The 18,460-nt window shown below is 38.1% G+C and overlaps 1 protein-coding gene across 2 annotated transcripts in view; it reads right to left on the bottom strand.

Moving 5' to 3' along the window:
- Positions 1 to 18,460, bottom strand: part of wnt5b (wingless-type MMTV integration site family, member 5b) — a 94,900-nt gene that overhangs the window by 7,136 nt on the left and 69,304 nt on the right. The window contains exons 2-4 of one of the 2 annotated variants that reach the window (XM_048154673.1): positions 6,280 to 6,410; positions 5,554 to 5,801; positions 2,800 to 3,092 (exon numbers count right to left, since the gene is read on the bottom strand). In XM_048154673.1, the coding sequence (XP_048010630.1) occupies positions 2,800 to 3,092; positions 5,554 to 5,801; positions 6,280 to 6,371 (633 nt within the window). In that variant the 5' untranslated portion in view covers positions 6,372 to 6,410. Of the gene's footprint in view, positions 1 to 2,799; positions 3,093 to 5,553; positions 5,802 to 6,279; positions 7,547 to 18,460 lie in introns of those variants that run through there. The other variant, XM_048154672.1, reaches the window with a different exon arrangement.

Here is an 18,460-nt window from a genome sequence, read left to right as displayed (position 1 = left end):
TATAAACTCGTAATTGCATCTTATAAAGTCAGAATTGCATGATAACTCGCAATTGCGAGATAAAAACTCGCAATTCTGACTTTTTTTCTCAGAATTGTGAGATATAAACTCACAATTGCAAGTTATAGAGTCAGAATTGCGTGATAAAAATGTGCAATTGTGTCTTATAAAGTCTGAATTGTGTTATAAACTCGTAATTGCATCTTATAAAGTCAGAATTGTGTTATAAACTCGTAATTGCATCTTATAAAGTCAGAATTGCATGATAACTCGCAATTGCGAGATAAAAACTCGCAATTCTGACTTTTTTTCTCAGAATTGTGAGATATAAACTCACAATTGCAAATTATAGAGTCAGAATTGCGTGATAAAAATGTGCAATTGTGTCTTATAAAGTCTGAATTGTGTTATAAACTCGTAATTGCATCTTATAAAGTCAGAATTGCGTGATAACTTGCAATTGCGAGATAAAAACTCGCAATTCTGAGTTTTTTTCTCAGAATTGTGAGATATAAACTCACAATTGCGTCTTATAAAGTCAGAATTGTGTGATATAAACTCACAATTGCAAGTTATAAAGTCAGAATTGTGAGATAAAAACTTTTCTCAGAATTGTGATATAAACGTGCAATTCTGACTTTTTTCTCGCAGTTGCAACTTTATATCATGCAATTCTGACTTTTTAACTCGCAATTTTGTTTCCATCTTGTAATTCTAAGAAAAAAAAGTCAGAATTGTGAGATAAAAAGTTGCAATTACCTTATTTATTTTTTACTTCATGGCAGAAACAAGCTTCCATAGGTAAATGCCATGCTCTAACTACAGGAACTCTCTCAGAAAAGTTGTCCCTTTAAATTCATCTGATTTAAATAACATTCACATGAATGACTTTCCATTGTTTCTCACGCTTTTTCAATGTCTTGCCACAAGGACAACGTTTTTACAAACCATTTCAAGACAGTCCAGCAAATAAAAACATGCATTCAGACCCCTGCATTTGTTTCCATTCAGCCTAGCTGATTTTATCTAATGTAAAAGTAACATGTCCAATCAGGGTCAGGTGAATCCAAACCAGCCAAAAGGAGAGGTCACATTAGCGAAATTTCACAGGCAAAACAGGTCTACTGTTAATTGCATGAGTGACTAACTTGAGTCTGCATAGGGAAATCTTACAAAACTCCCAATTGCATGGAGTCCTACTGAACTGACTGGATTTGGGCTGCAAAAACTTGCAGGACAATGGTAAATGTGACCGCATCTTAACTATACAGGGCTTCCTTAAGACAAATTAACTGACTAGTTGTTCAGGCAACTCATTGGCTAGTCAATTTTATGTTATTGCACATCCCATATAATTACTAAAGACCACACACTAACCCCACCCCTTAAAAATGATGCATCTGAGTACATCTCCAAAGGAAGATTTTGTCAGATTTAGGTAACTTCTAAAGACAATTGTGGTCCCAAAGTAAACGCATTCACTCAGCAACAGAGGGAAGATGAAGTAACTGTGTTTGTTATTGTGTTTGTGGTGATCTGCAGGAGACATAAGGGCTAGCTTTGGTTTATTCATGCACAAACATATCTAAAGCCGTGTTTATCCGCTCAAGTGTACATCTGGCCTCTTATTTCTCAATATCACAATAGAGGTTGCAACAGCCAAGATTCATTCGCTACGGATTAAAGAAACACACCTTAACCAAACAAATGCACTGTAGACTCTTGCACAAAACGAAATTAGGTGGATCACGGTGGATTTGAAGGGTTAGTTCACCAAAATTCTGTCATTAATTACTCACCCTCATGTCCTTCCAAACCCTGTAAGACCTTCGTTCATCTTCAGAACACAAATTAGATTAAAAAGATATTTTTGATGAAATCCGAGCGCATTCTGACCTCCCTACACACAGCAATGTCATAACCAATTTCAAGGCCCAGAACGGTAGTAAAGACATTGTTAAAATAGTCCACGTGACTACATTGCTTCAACCTTAGACATTGATAAGTAAATAGAAATGGCCAAATTGTCTCCCTCAATATTTGATATAATTGATGCTTCTCTGCTGTACTCCATTATTCATCCATTTGTTTTTGGGGTGACAAAAAAAGTTTTATAAGTGACTTTTTTAGGCTGGTCTGACAGCGCTCGTCAATGTCATATTATTTGCAAATAGTTTAAATTGATTAACTGCAATAGACCTGGAACTTTTACCGTTCTTATTTCTTTTTCATTATTCCCTTAAATCCCTTTAAATCTTGTCATTATTTTATTTCTTTTAATAAAAAAAAAAAAATCCTTGGGTTCAACCATAATGTTAAGAAGTGACAAAAACGAAACAAAAATAGCGACTTTATTCAACAATTTTTCTCGGAATTGTGAGATATAAGAAAGGTAGTAAAGAAAGGTAGTAAAGACATCGTTAAAATAGTCCATGTGACTACAGTTCACATCGTAAACAGTGCAGTCTGTTTTTACAACGTCAACAGTTAGGTTGAAGCACTGTAGTCACATGGACTATTTTAACGATGTCTTTACTACCTTTCTGGGTCTTGAAATCAGTTATGATGTTGCAGGTCAGAAAGCTCTTGGATTTCATCAAAAAATATCTTAATCTGTGTTCCGGAGATGAACGAAGGTCTTAAGGGTTTGGAACGACATGAGGGTGAGTAATTAATGACAGAAATTTCATTTTTGGGTGAACTAACCCTTTAACGCCCACAGTATGGGACACTTACTACTATGCAAAAATGTCCATCTATCAATAGATCAATCATCTACGTGTGTGTTCATTTCCTCACCATTCTCCCGGCCTCATTGTTCTGTAGATTCATAAGCGTGCGCGCATGCTCAACCGATCCACGTGGGTAGTTCTTCTCGCGCTCGCGGGCGTCCACAAACTCCCGGGCGAAACGGTAGCCGTAGTTGACGTTGTCCCCGCAGCCGCCCCATAGCCAGTCTCTCGGGAGGTCTTTGGGACGAGCCGCCCGGCTGCAGCCGCAGGTGGAGAGCTCACCCTCGCGGCACGCCCGACTCACCGCATTCACAACGCCTGCTGCACTGATGGCGTAAGTAAAAGCTGTTTCTCTGCTGCCTGCAGAAGACACACACACACACAGAAAAACACATAATTAGGACACGGACGACATTCCAGCGGCCGCAAATCGCTTTGTTAAATCAGCCACAACTCTTCAGTATACTATTTTTCTTGATTATTCGCTTAGGAAGTAAGGCAGAGAGTAAAACAACTCATTTCCAGAACTCCACAGATGGTAACAATCTTTTTGGTAAGCCCTGCAGTGAGAGATAAGATTATCAGAAACTTGTGCATGTACATAGACAGCACTGATTCATTGTTCCATTGTTATATTTATATCTCAATGGAAATATATTAAAACACAACCGAAAAGAGAACTGACAGATTTTCCAGTTTTGGTACACTTCATATGAGGCATATGATAACCCGCAAAGCTTTCCTGCCAAAGAGGCGCTAGGTTTATAAAAATTTGTGCTCTTTTTCGCATCTGTTGTGCATGTGTTACCTGATTTTTTTCCTCATCTAATAAGCCATCTGGAATGCAGATTTCACATACCTCAACAGCACAGGCAATACAGTTAATAGCGTTTAACGTTTAAAAGCTGTTTAAACATGTTAAAAAGTGCTGGTACAACCATATTTAGAGATAAGCACTTTGTATCAATGCTCAGCGACACCATAATTATGAGAGGAAATTTGTCAAACAAAACGTTTTTAAAACTGCAGGCCCTGAGAATTCCTTTTTAATGATCCGACCTTCCTCAATGCCTTAATGAAAGTGAACTTGCCCTTGACTAGACGGACCATAAGTAACCGTTCCGTTTAGCATTTAGATATGATTTACCACAGGAGCATATAGCTTATAATTTTAGAGATTTACCCCACACTTAACTTGTTTTATATTGGTTTTTACAATAAATTACTTTACAATAACTGATTTTGAGTGGGCTTTTAACATTCCAGCTCTGATTTTAGTATATATAGGCATAAATTAATACATTTTATGGCAAATTTAGGGACAAACTTTGAAGATAGATAGATAGATAGATAGATAGATAGATAGATAGATAGATAGATAGATAGATAGATAGATAGATAGATAGATAGATAGATAGATAGATAGATAGATTTTTGGGGGGAAAAACTACACAAAGACAGAGAAATGTACTGCAGTATTTTCAAAAAATATGATAATTCGGGTTCACAGCATCAAACACACAAAGCGGCGCGTGTAAACGGGTGTACCTGCATTCCAGCGATGCGCCTATTGAATTTGGAGGGCCACTTTTATTGGCCTTTGGTGCCCGGACTTCAAATAGAGTCCCGGATATCCCGACTCTGTGTCATCGCGTCATTGCATTTCAAAAGCGTCGCTGGACAATGGCCCGACTAACACCTCAATATAAACCTCGCGATTGACTGCAAATAAGTCCAGTGCTATTTGGGGGGGGGGGGGGGGCATGTCGCGTCTTACACCTTGTTTCACTGATGAGCGGAACTAACACTCAATTGAGGCAACAAGCGCTGTCTTCTGTGAGAGAACAACACGCATGCGAGCATGCATTTAAGTACACGCTGCTTCATACATACTAGCCTACATGAAAGATTGACACAATCTAGAGCATATTCTTCATTTAAATATGCTGTACAAAAGATCTCCACGCATACAAACATGCATGCATAAAATAATATAGAGCACCCATTATTTTAAATAACAAGCGCCTATATTAAAATCAACAAACTGATGTCAAGAGTCCAACGCGTAAATCTCACGCGAAGCACCATAATTTAAGCTATACATTTATCAGAAATGGTTATTAAAAAGTATGACATATTTATATTTTGCATATGCATTTTTAAACCAGAATTTCACTTATTACTCATTTCACAATTGCAATCAGTGGGACAAAATTGTTTATTTGTTTATGATAATCCAATAATATATGTATAATTCTATATAAATATGTTTCATTTAAAAATCAATCAAGTGATTGAAAATGAAAATGGGTCTATATTTTATAAATACATGCATTATGATTGTGATTTATATGACAGAACAGTCTTCAAAAAACACTATCAACAAATAGCTCTAGATGCACTGTAAAATGAATTGTTGGTTTAACTTAAAAAAGTAAGTTGCCTTCGAGTTTGAGTTCATTGAAATTAAAAAAATGTGAGTTCATACAATGAAGGTGATTGATTTAACATTGATTTAATTTATGTTATCTAACCTACATTAATTATTCAAGTTGATTTGACAAAAGAAAAAATGTTGTGATAACAATTCATGAAAATCATTTTTTACAGTGTGTACATGTATTATTGCATGTTTTACGAATTCCTTTTATCATCTTTCAGAGGGGCAAACTGAAAGTCGTATGAATATTTACATCAGCCACATGAAATCAAGACGTCTGAACTTTCTTTAATACGTTAACTCCTTGGTGAACTCAAGAATTCATTGTGGGCTCAAGTTAACAAAATGTACATTTTTTTAAGCATCATCACGGTGACTCACCTATCTGCATGACGCGGCCGAACACTGATGTGTTGTCCACCGTGCTACAGTTCCATCGCCTTTGCCTGAACTGATACTGACACTCCTTTATGCCCGTCTTCGCCCCCTCTCCGATATAAACCATATGGTCCTGATAGAGCTGGCAGAGCTTCCTCTGACCCTGGGACAGGCCCGTCAGCTGGCTGCACAGAGGCTGTGCTCCAATGATGTACATCTCCGGTCTCTGGATGGGGTTCATGGCTAATGACCTGAGAAAGTGGCATACATGACATAAAATGATTATTTATAGCGAGCAGGACATTACTATATTGGACTGATGTGTGAACGCAAGGCGAGATAGCAGTACGTTTTGTTCTTGCGCATATGCCAGCAGACTAATTTTGTAATTTACCACCTCAAACTCTAAACCTGTGATTCATTTCAATAATCATGAACCAAGTCAAGCAAATTCATTTTTTTTTGTGATAGTGAGTTAAGGATTCATCTTATCAACTTATTATCAAGTTGAAAATGGTTGGAAAAACCTGTTGTCCTCAGGACATGTTGCCTTGAATGCCCTTATTTACAAACAGTTTGACCATTTGTTACCCAAGGTAAATATTGTGACAAAGCCTCCACATTTGTTCTCAGTGAATAGTTTTCTTATGCATCCTTCACACATTATATCCTTACACATATACACACACATGTAACTTAGAATAGTTTGCAAATACAATCTGATCTTACCACCACGAGTTGGCGACCACCAGCAGCTGTGAGTTGCAGAAGATGAGGGTCACTGCCAGAAGTAGGTGTCCTTGGTTCATTCTCACATCCATCCTTCCTCGTCCAAGAAATGGAAATGTGAAGAGCCTCCTCTGGGGAAACATTTAGGAAATGATAGTAATCCACTTGGAGGAGCTGCTTCCTTTAGTAACTTGACTAAAAAATAAAGTCTCTTGAAGTGCAGTGCCTCTGAATCCCCTCAATCTCGCCCCAGCTCAGTTTTAAACACCAGCTGTGCGTAAAACACCTAGATGACCTGAGGCACTAACGGAGTCTGACATCTGTTGAGAATGTTCTTTTCAAACTCCGCTTCATAAAACGCAACGATCGGTGCGTAATGGATATAAGCAACATGGATGTTAGTTAAAACGAACTAAGAAAAGACTTAAAGTGCAACTATGTGGTGGTGATAGTCCAGACTCTCTCTCCCCTCTGTCTCTGCCGGTTCTGTCGATATGAACTAACACCTCTGCGCTCCGATGGCACAACTTAACCCTCCCTCCTTCTGCTCGCACTTCTCCGCACCCCCTTCGTTTACAATGGAGAGGAGGAGGAGCGCGAGGGGAGCCGCTGCGCGGTGAGGAATTCGGGGAGGCCAAACAACACAAGAGGGCAGCAGATGAGAATCCGATTCACCAGAAGAGATTTGATTCTCCAGTGCGTAAGAGCGCGTTTTAGATTCATGCTAAATTAAGCCACAATGCGTTTATTAGTAGGAGATACTTGCGCACCTCAAGCCATTTATATGAAAATCTGTTCCGGACAAAAGACAGAATGGCAAAAGTTCACACACACAGAGAGAGAGAGAGAGAGTTGGATAAAAGAGTTAACGGCTTGGAAAATATCATTCTTCCATCAAAGTTCAAATGCGTGTAAACTCCATTCTTTTTAGCTCTATAGTTTACCGCAATAAATCCGAACAAGGGGGAAACAAAAAAATCCTAGTTTGACATGGGGAATAAAAGCCACGCATGTGATCTTTGACAGTTCAACTCCTGCTACCCTCTAAATCACTTCGCACATAAAAGACGCAGTTGCCTTAAACGCACTTGGGCATGAGATATCCACTCACACTTGTAAGCAACCAAGACTAAACCGTGCTATAAAGTGGGGAAAATTTTATCAGCACACCCCGTTTTAGACGAATTTACAGCTGATAACCAACATTGCAGACATAAACAGCCACATTGCACCCTATCCTTCAGAAGTGCGGTGTAAGGAATGCAAATACAATGAGTGTTTTACAGCTCCAGACTCTTGGAGAGGTTTGGGAGTTATATAGAGAGCACTGTGTCATTCCAGCATCACCCCCACACCTCTCTTTTGAGTGCCGTCCTACAGACATGTCAGAATTGGTGTGAGAGACGCCACTCAATTTCCGAGCAGTCTGTGCATGATAAAGCGCCTCTCCGGACCCTTTCATCTCCTCTAATCCACACGCCCAGCCATCACCTTTACGCCTCCCATCGCAGACCTGGGCTCGTCTCCATGCCCCTCCCTCACCCTGGGACCCTTACGCACAGAGAGCAATAAACTCGATTTATTTTACTTTACGATATGCGCGGTGTGGTGCTTAGAATTACTGTACTCCTGTGATTCCTTTAATTTTTGCAAATGCAATGTCGAAATAAGCATGTATAATAATGGACTTCTACTAGGATTTTCTTGGACACTGGTTGAGAGGGAAATTGTATGTGTGTGTGTGTGACCCTGGACCACAAAACCATTCATAAGGGTCATTTTTTTTAAAAAGAAACTGGGATTTATACATCATCTGAAAGCTAATGTATGGTTTGTATTTGAAAATCTGGAATCTGAGGGTGCAAAAAAAAATCAAAAAATTGAGAAAATCGCCTTTAAAGTTGTCCATATGAAGTCCTTAGCAATGCATATCCACTCACAAAAATAATTTTTTGACATATTTACGGTAGGAAATTTACAAAATGTCTTCATGGAACATGATCTTTACATAATATCCTAATGATATTTGGCATTAAAGGAAAAATCGATCAGTTTGACCCATTCAGTGTATTGTAGGCTATTGCTACAAATATACCCATGCGACTTATGACTGGTTTTGTGGTCCAGAGTCACAAATATATAATCTGATAATGCACATAAATCTATGAATTTATTATCTTAAACATGATGTGGCTAGTGGTTCATTTGAGTTCACATTAGTAGTCAGTAGTGTGTGCTCCACCTGGTGTACTGATTAAGTTATTACAACACAATTAGAATCTAAAATAAAATATAACAGAATAAAATTGAATAGAATCTTATTACACAGAACAAACTAAACTTTATAATTATCACTATTTTTTTATTAAAAACTAAAATAATAATAAAACTAAAATAAAATGTATTATGTAAGCTACCACGCTAATTCAGAAAATAATCAGAAAATAAAATTAAATGCAATTAACAATATAAAGTAGAATAAATGCCTTTTTTAAAAAAGTACAAAACAACAACAACTATTATTATTAATTAATAAAAACAAATACAATCATGAACACATTTTCTAAATTCTATAACTTTCTTCTATAACTTTAAATGCATAAAGTCTATTTTTATTGCACACATTTACAATTGAATGTCCTGACGGTGTTACTGCATCTTATCACATGGTGGCGCACTTTAGCAAGAAATGAATAGAGACCGCAAAACTAGCAATTACATTTTCTCACGAGGTATATGCAATCGCAGCGCAACCCAGCGCAATGCTAGTGTAATACACTGATGCCTCATGCTTATCAGTATGCATTAAGCTCTTTGTCGGTGCTATGAAAAGATTCCAATTTTTTTTTGCGTTGCCAAAGCTGATGTGTATAAACACGACTGCCTGTAATTTATTTTATTTTTTTAAGAGACCTGTGAGGTATTTTGAGGTAATTTTGAGCTGACAGATCCTCTCCAGCAGATCACCTCTGACTGTAAGCACTAAAACTTGTAAAAGAAGCTGAGTCACATGGATAAGTGAGCTTACATATATCACATATGCATTGCTTATTCATTACTCATTCTGCCTGAAATTGGTTCTAATAACACACATTCCAATGTGACCTTAAATGGACACATTCTCTCTCTGTCGGTCTATTCTATGCCATCTGTGCCGCTGCCAGCTATGGTTGGTAAATGATGACATCACTGGCATGCATGAATAGAATCTGAGCATCCAGCTTCTGCTGCTTTTCAGAATCTGGAGTCTGTCTTCATATGGCCTTTGCAGATTTGTACTGACTTATATTAGCAGAGCAGTTGCCAGTGCTGGCAGATCTGTTAAAGAATGATAATTATTTACTCACACTTGTGTCATTCCAAACCCGCATTATTTTCTTGTTTGCATAGAACGCCAAACAAGATGTTTAGTAGAATGTTGATACTTCTCTTTTTCCATACAATAAAAGTGGACTCATGACAAAATTACCATGAAAAGTAGTTTATATGAGAATCAAAATCTACTAAGGGTTAAAAATGGAAAATCAGTTTTACAAAGTAATTTTTTTCACTATTATTTACAACAGGATCTGTATTTTCATGGGTTTAAATAAATTATTTTGTTAAAAGAGACAATAAAACCAACTTTATGCATCAAAACCACTCCTTTCCTGGTAAAAAAAGAACTTGATTTTTAAAAGTCAACGAATTTGCGTCAGCTTAATGAAACATTTTTGACAAGCCAAACATGCCACGAAATAAACTAAGTATAACTTTTAATAAAATGTTGTTTAATTTTTCAATAAAAGATGATACATTTTTACATGATTTGTTACATTTAATTACATTTAATTTAATTTTATTTCCAAGTCATATTATGGCTTCATATAAAGACCACATTTTAAGCCAATATTGACAAAATGTCCATATCCAAAGTCTTGAGAGCTCATTTTGACGAAAAAAATTTCGTCTGCTACTGTTAAAGTGTGTTTTTAGTCATTTTTGGTGCATGGTGCAAAAATTTACTTTCACTGTTGTCAGTTTCACTCAAACCATCCTTGCTCACATTACTTAAAAACTAACTATATTAGCTTAATTTAACTGAGTTGTTTCAACTAAAAATGAGTATTGTTAGCTAGTGTTTGTTCAGTCAACTTAACATTGCAGAGTGAAATTTTTGAGTGCATTTTGTAGCGCAAATAGTTAATTTAATAAGGTAAATGAAGTCAATAAATGTGTTCACCTTACCTAATAAACTTTCATAAATTTAACATAACATTATTAAGTAAACTGCACATATAAATATTATGTAACAGTGACAAAATCAAATGATTTGTATTTACTCAAAGAAATTTTGTCAACTTTACTTTCATTTATTTTGTTCATACAACTAAATTGTCATTATAGTTGCGTGGAACCACTTGACTGCTTTTTTTTTTTTTTAAAGTAAATCCAACAATTCATTTTTTGAGTGTATTGAAAGAGCAGCGTGAACATTCTGCTTAACATCTCCCTCTGTGTTTCAGAGAAGAAATAAAATAAAACCATATGGGTTTTGAACGACATGAGAGTGAGTAAATGCTGACAGAATGTTCATTTTTGGGGTAAACTATCCCTTTAAGGTTTGGATCTGATTTTGAGCATTTATGTAAACAGCTTCCACATCTCAGCGTCTGACACAGAACAGGAAAGAAACAGAGGTGAGAGAAGACAAGAAAAACACTGGAGCCGAACAGACGGTGTGTGTGTGTGTGTGTGTGTGTGTGTGTGTGTGTGTGTGTGTGTTTTGTGTGTTTGTGTGTTTGTGTGTGTGTGAATGTGCGAGCGAAGATGAAGACAACCTGGCTAAAGCTCAGGAGAGCTCTTGAACTCTGTGATGATCCAAAGAGCTCCGGCGCCAGCGAAAGAGAGACAGAGCGACTGAAAGAGAAAAGATGCCACCCATACCAAAGATCCGACTAGCATAAAAACAGCCACTAATCAAAACAATCTGCCCAATGCCTCGGTTTCTGCATGCGGAGAAAAACGAATGCATGAAATAAAAAGCCAAAGCTTTTAATCACACAGCATCAAACAGTCATATGTGAAGCAGCTTGCTGCCTGTGAATTCACAGCGCTTATAATAACCAAAGTGTTCACAAGTCTGTAAAACTCCTTGCTTCCCCGTTGAGTCACACGTACTGTAAATGCCCTCTTCTTTCCACACACAGAACGCCATGTGGTTCGGGGTACGGTGGAAACGAAGGGGAGGGGCTCTACACGTGCTGGGGGTGGGGTTAACTGGTCCAGCTGTGTTTCCCAGGGTGCTTTGCGGCAGCCGCTGGGAGATCAATGGTGAGGCAAGCCTGACAGATCTGTGTGCTGAGGTGTCTGAGTGAGCAGCCTGCTGTATATCATTAAAACTGCAGCGTCTCTCCATAACGCTGTCTGTGACTAACCCAGATAGCAGGCAGACTCCCAAATCAAAGACATGTGGGCTGCACACAAACACACACACACACACACACACACACACACACACACACACACACACACAATGTCTCTCACCGCTCATGCTCTCTTTTACTGTCAACTCCGTCACTCCCACCTCATGTTGCTTTCTTTCACTCCGAGACATTTTCCTGACGTTCCCACTGCGCGCTCTTGAAATTCCATCATTTTTCCTCTTCTTTCTCCTTTAGCCTGTTCCACAATCTTTCTGTCTCCTTTCTGCCCTTCACCTCTCGCCTTCCACTTCCTTTACTCCGCGTATAGTCTCTCCAACGGGTTGTTTTGCTTCTCTTCTGCCATTTTGCATTTATTTCCTTATCCTACACCTGTTTCTAAGATGTTTCATGCCCCATCTCTCCTTCCGTCACATTCCTTCTCCTGCTATTTATTCACCCTTTATACCAGCCGTTCCCTCTTTCTCTTCCTGTAGCTCTGTAGTAGTAAGTCCTGTACTTACTACTACATTTTTATACTACATTTCTCTAAACTTTTTGAAAACCACTGCATTACATGATGTATTATATACCGCCACAATTCATAATCCAACTATTTCCCCTGCAGATTATTCATCTTTAGCATAAATACTGACCTGTCAAAGCTGTCAAATTAGAACAACATTGTTTTTACTGGCAATATTTGATCAGATTTTCAATAGCTATGACTAGTTTCACTCTGGTAATGTAAGAATAAGGCATTAAACTTTGTTGTTATCACAATATATATTTTATGTATATTTTTTAATATCAGTGTTTATATTTTATAAACTTAATACATTTTTAGTTAAAATTATTTTTATTTAATTTTATTCCGATTTTTTTTACTCATAATTTTATTCATATTTGTTTATATCCACAATTCATGACATTATCTTTTTTCTAAATATAATCTGCCTCTTCCTTTTGGGGGTATTTAAGCTGCTTCAGATGCAGCTTCTGTGCCTCCTTTGCTGGGTAAAGATGGGATTGTACTCTCTTTTTCATTTCCCTCTTTAAAGCTGGAAGAAGATGACTCATGCACGCTGCTCTCGTTCTGAAAGTGAACGCATGTCTCTCTCTCCTCCGTGCCCATATGGCTTTCTGCACTGACAGCTCAGGAAACCAGACACAGGCCAAACTGGCCACACATCAGTCACTCTCTCTCCTCTATGACGCACACTGCCCCCTCTCACTCTCTCTTTCCTCCTTCCTCTCCGTCAATTTGTTCCCAGTAAGAAGTCTGATAGGACTTGGTGTAGTGTGGAGAAGCAGCAGGGATCCTGCTATAAAAGTGCAGGGGCTGTTAGAGCTACTTTATTCTCTAATAAATAGAGGGACGCAGCAGTCAGGGGCCTGTTTCTGCTGGAGAGACCATGTGTCTGCCAGGTTCCCGACGTGATGGTGGGGGTTGGAGAGGACACAGCCGCTCCTCACCGGGATGGGACGGGTCTGGGGTCAGTCCCCCCAGGGCGGTGAGGGACACAGCACATGTTATAGATTTAAGGGGTGATGGCACTGGAGGAGTTTGGGTCATGTTCTTATTCTTCGAAAAGAAAACTAAAATGACCACCAAATGCATTTACACGCACATCAAAACACTGGTAGCTATCAAAAAAGTCATTATAAAAATGGACACTGCAAAAACACCATGTTTACATGATATTTTGATATTACCTGCTTTTTCTGAGGTACTGACATCAAAATACAAGCATTTGCTGATAAATATCAGCACTGATAACTATCAAAAATCAGCTCTTCAAAAAAGGGTTTACTTGCAAATCACAATGCAACCAATACAGAAACTCGCTGCAAATACTCACAATGCAACCAAATACAGAAACGCGCAGCAAATACTCACAACACAACTAAATACTCACAACGCAACCAAATACTCACAAAGTAACAAAATACAGAAATTCACTACAAATACTCATAACACAACCAAACACTCACAATGCAACCAAATACTGATAGTGCAACAAATACAGAAACTCACTGAAAATACTCACAACGCAACCAAATACAGAAACTTGCAGCAAATACTCATAGCTCAACACAGAGAAATGTGCTGAAAATACTCACAACGCAACCAAATACAGAAACTCGCTGAAAATACTCACAATACAATCAAATACAGAAACTGGCAGCAAATACTAACAATGCAATCAAATACAGAAACTCACTGAAAATAATCACAACACAACCAAATACAGAAAAGCGCAGCAAATACTCACAATGTAACCAAATACTCACAACGTAACCAAATAAAGAAACTTGCAGCAAATACTCTTAGCGCAATACAGAAACACACTGCGAATACTAACAACGCAACCAAATACAGAAACTCGCTGAAAATACTCACAATAGAACCAAATACAGAAACATGCTACAAATACTAACAATGCAACCAAATTCAGAAGCATGCAGCAAATACTCACAATGTAACCAAATACAGAAAGTTGCAGCAAATACTAACAATGCCACTAAATACAGAAAAATGTAGCAAATTCTCACAATGTAACCAAATACAGAAACTAGCTGAAAATACTCACAATGCAACCAAATACAGAAACTCACTGAAAATACTCACAATACAACCAAATACATAAACTCGCTGAAAATACTAACAATGCAACTAAATACAGAAGCATGCAGCAAATACTCACAATGTAACCAAATACAGAAACTTGCAGAAAATACTAACAACGCAACCCAATACAGAAATTCGCTGCAAATACTCACAACGTAACCAAATACAGAAGTGTGCCGCAAATACTCACAATGTAACCAAACACAGAAACTCGCTGCCAATACGCACAATGCAACCAAATACAGAAACGCACTGCAAATACTCACAACATGTCCAAATACAGATACGTACAATGCACATACGATCAGGATGTTGAAACATTTCCATGCTATTTGCAGTACGTATCTGTATTTGCTTGTGTTGTGCTCATTTGCAACACCTGTGTGTTGTCAAACTGTTGAAGATGTTTTCTTATTTGCTGGTGCTTTTTTTATTTGCATGTGTTTTATTCATTTGCAGCATGTTGAACTCTCTTGTCCACCGTATACAACGAAAATTCATGCCTTACAATGAATAAGCTAAAAGCTTTTCCATGCAAAATATCTAACTGCAATCAAGTTCTGCTTACACCATTTATGACCTTTCCCTCATGAAAGCACACAGATTTAGGTATGTACATGACCTTACATGCTGTCAGCTTATTAAGCATAATCGGTGCAACATCATGCATGTCAGCGCACTCATTTTGTGCAATAACTATCAAAAATCAGCTCATTAAAAACCCACGTTTTACAGGAATACATGCAAAGCAATAAAACGAAAAAAAAAAAACGTGTTTACATTGAAACCTTTGGGTTTTTCTTGGTATCTACATCAAAAGCGAAAAATGCGACACTGTCAGATATGATGCATAAACGTGTTTACATACAAAGCAAAAGTCAAATTGGGTGTTGCATAAACTGTTTATGACCTTTTCCTGATAAAATAACAATTTAAGACACATGACACTGATAAAATTGTGCATGCAAACATACATTTTCAATCAAGGTTTTAGCATTTTCATTATTACATATCATAACTATGTCTCCTAAAAGCCATGTTACACTTTATATCTAATCATTATATTGCTTGTGAGAGATATACGACCAAGGACGTGGTTACCAGTGCCTGCAACCACAATCCTGCTCACTCACTACTTCACCCTATAGGATTCCCCAACTGTCACAATTAGAGTTTTGTCAGATGCATTGGGTGGAAAGACATTGATTAAACTCTAAAAAGCATGCCAACTAAAAGGCTTGATCCTGCTTTTTGGGGTCAAACAAGTCAATGGATGCACTTTGCTCATCTGACCCTGAATGAATCAGTCTCGAGTCTGAGTATACAGGTCAGTTTCATATATGATGCTGCTTTCTTCATGTCCTTTTCTTTCTCTTTATGTCTCTCACTCTTATCTCAGTAGAGTATGGGGGGCTCATTCTCTCCCCAGGCAGCTTGGAGGCTGCCGCCAGCCTGGGCACCGTGCCCAATTCAGTCCTGGCACTCTTACAGGCCGCTGGCTGCCCATCAGTCCTCCTGTGCTGCCCCGGAGAGCCCCTTCCATTCCCTACCACCTCCTCTTCTCCTCCCTCTCCCCAGCCTCCCGTTCACCATCCTGGGACCACGACATGACCCTCAGAAACAAGACCACAGGAAAAGGTTTTATTTCACACATCAAAGATGGCAGCTTCACTATACAGACAATTAGTTATCAAACAGCATAGGTGAATCAAAATGCGGTTTTGTGTAGTCAGAACCACTGTGTGTAGGTAGAAAAATGCACTGCAGCGCGCTCATACGTGAGCACACATGCTGAGGGAGAGGAAAGAGGACAAGTCCTCAAACGTGACCACACATACAAACACACGCTGGCTTGAAGCAGGCAGCTGGAGGGTGGAGAGGTCGGAGTCTCCACAGTCTCGGCCTGATTAAAACTCCCAGCACTGCCTCTCACTCCCCCTGGATTGATTAACCTGACCTGTATCGGATCAACCCCTCGGGACGCAAACGCAGCCTACTTTCCTGAAGTGGATGAGAGGAACAGGAACGGGTTGGGAGGGGGCAAGAGAGGTGGAAAGGAGAGAGAGAGAGAGAGAGAGAGAACAGGAAATGGGCAAAAAGGGACTGTAGAGCAAGAGGAGGAGAGCAAACCAGACCAGACTTGCAGTACAGCACATCAGCGGCGTACTAATCCTTGTTTTCAAGTTTTGCGTTTCCGGCCCTTTATGTTTAAAACTTCTCTTTGCTCTCTCAAACACAATACACCTTCTTGTAATGTTTAATTCAAATGCAAACAATGCATTTCTGCGAGAATGTATCAATTATTTAGGTTTTCATTATTGTTATTATGAGGGCAGCACAGCTGCTCGGTGCGCTGTCAGCAGACGGCTGTCTCTGAGTCCCTGCACTGAGACAAACAGCTCGGCTTTCTTCTCCACAATCAACACTCTCTAAAAGAGATACTCTCTGACAGCTATGGCGAGATGAACCAAAAATAAACGGGGACACACACACATACTAACACACCGTATTCAGACTAATAGTGAATTACAAATCCTAATCGTTTTTCTGGGTTAAATTCTTATTTCAAATGCTGAAACAAAAGAATATTAAATATTAATTCTCATAAAAGAATTGATGTAATGCATATTTTTGAGTCATGAACAATGCATTTAAAAACGTTCAATTTTTGACGGTACAACCAAATAGTTGTATGTATATACTATAGCTGTGCCACCTGACATGGAAAGTGTACCAACCTTAAAATTAACAGTTTTTACCAGTATTTTAGAGAGATCTACAAACCTTTTCACTCTGCCACAAGGATCAGTTGAGGTCCAGATGATGCATTATCATGTTTACTGTCATTACCTTGTCAATTCATAATAAAAGAGCCATGTTTGCAGTTGTGCCACCCTGACATTTGAGAATATGTCTTTAAAACTACTGATATTTATAAAATTTGTTTATATGAAAGGTTTTAAACCTAAAATGTCACCATAGTATTTAGTCTTTAATTTTTTGTTATTAGGACACCATTTTAAATAGTTTTCCTAGTCTGTTCATTTGTTCAGACAGTTGCACCACCAGACATTTTGGGGGTTTAAGATAACAAAACATAAAATAATAGTATGTATTATTTAAATGTACTAAAAATTAATTCAAACTAAATAGGTTTTATAGAATGAAGTGATATGTCATGAATTTATCAAATTATTTTAAAAGGAAATAATGCAGTTGGACACAAAAATATGCATGTCATGTCACTGACCTATATATATATAATCCTTCTTATTTAAAAAAAAAAATTGTAGAACCACCTTCTTTTGGGGCAAATATGTATTAGCTTTTTATAGGAACATTTGCTTCAGGTTTATTCAGGTTAGTTGATGACATAGGAGCACCGTAATTTAAAAAATAATAATGTCAGGGATTCTAAATTGGATTAAGATCAGACTGAACCAATCACCGTATTTGTTCTTGAGCTTTTCCAGTGCTAATATGGCTTGCTGTTTAGAATTATTCTAGTCTTTTTGGAGATTGAAACAGGCTTTTCCGCATATTTCCCTGTATTCTTTCCCCCACAATCCATTCTTCTATTTTAACAAGATGCCCAGTGTCTGCTGATGAAAAACAGCCCTACAGTGTGATGCTATCACCAGCATGCTTCACAGTAAATGTGATGTTTTTTGCAGTGTGGGCAGTGTTAGATTTGCACCATACATATTACTTCAGACTTTAGCTGAAAAGTTTCATCTTGATCTTATCTAACAAGACAAACTTTGCCTACAACGCAACTGGGTCACAATTATGTTTTTTGGCCAACCCTACACTTCACAAGGTTCTTTCTGAGTAATGATTTAAACAGCTCAACTCTAGTCAGATTTCCTTGTTTGTGCAAATATTTTGAGAAAGGATTAATTCTCGATAATTAAACCAACAGTAGGCCGCTGGGGCTGCGATATTGTTTTGTACCATTTCCTAATATGCATTTGCTTTACTTTAACTTCTTTGGAACACTTATTAGCCTTGATTTTCACAGCTGTCCTTCAGGTTCACAACCTGAATAATGATGCCTTAACTGTGGGGGTTTCATCCAGAAAAGATGAAAGTTACTTTATTGATTCACAGATCAAGTGCAAAGCAACTGTATATGAATCAAATACGT

Source organism: Megalobrama amblycephala, linkage group LG14 (genome assembly GCF_018812025.1).
Source record: "Megalobrama amblycephala isolate DHTTF-2021 linkage group LG14, ASM1881202v1, whole genome shotgun sequence".
Lineage (NCBI taxonomy): Eukaryota > Metazoa > Chordata > Actinopteri > Cypriniformes > Xenocyprididae > Megalobrama > Megalobrama amblycephala.
This window is presented reverse-complemented; position numbering and strand designations above follow the sequence as displayed.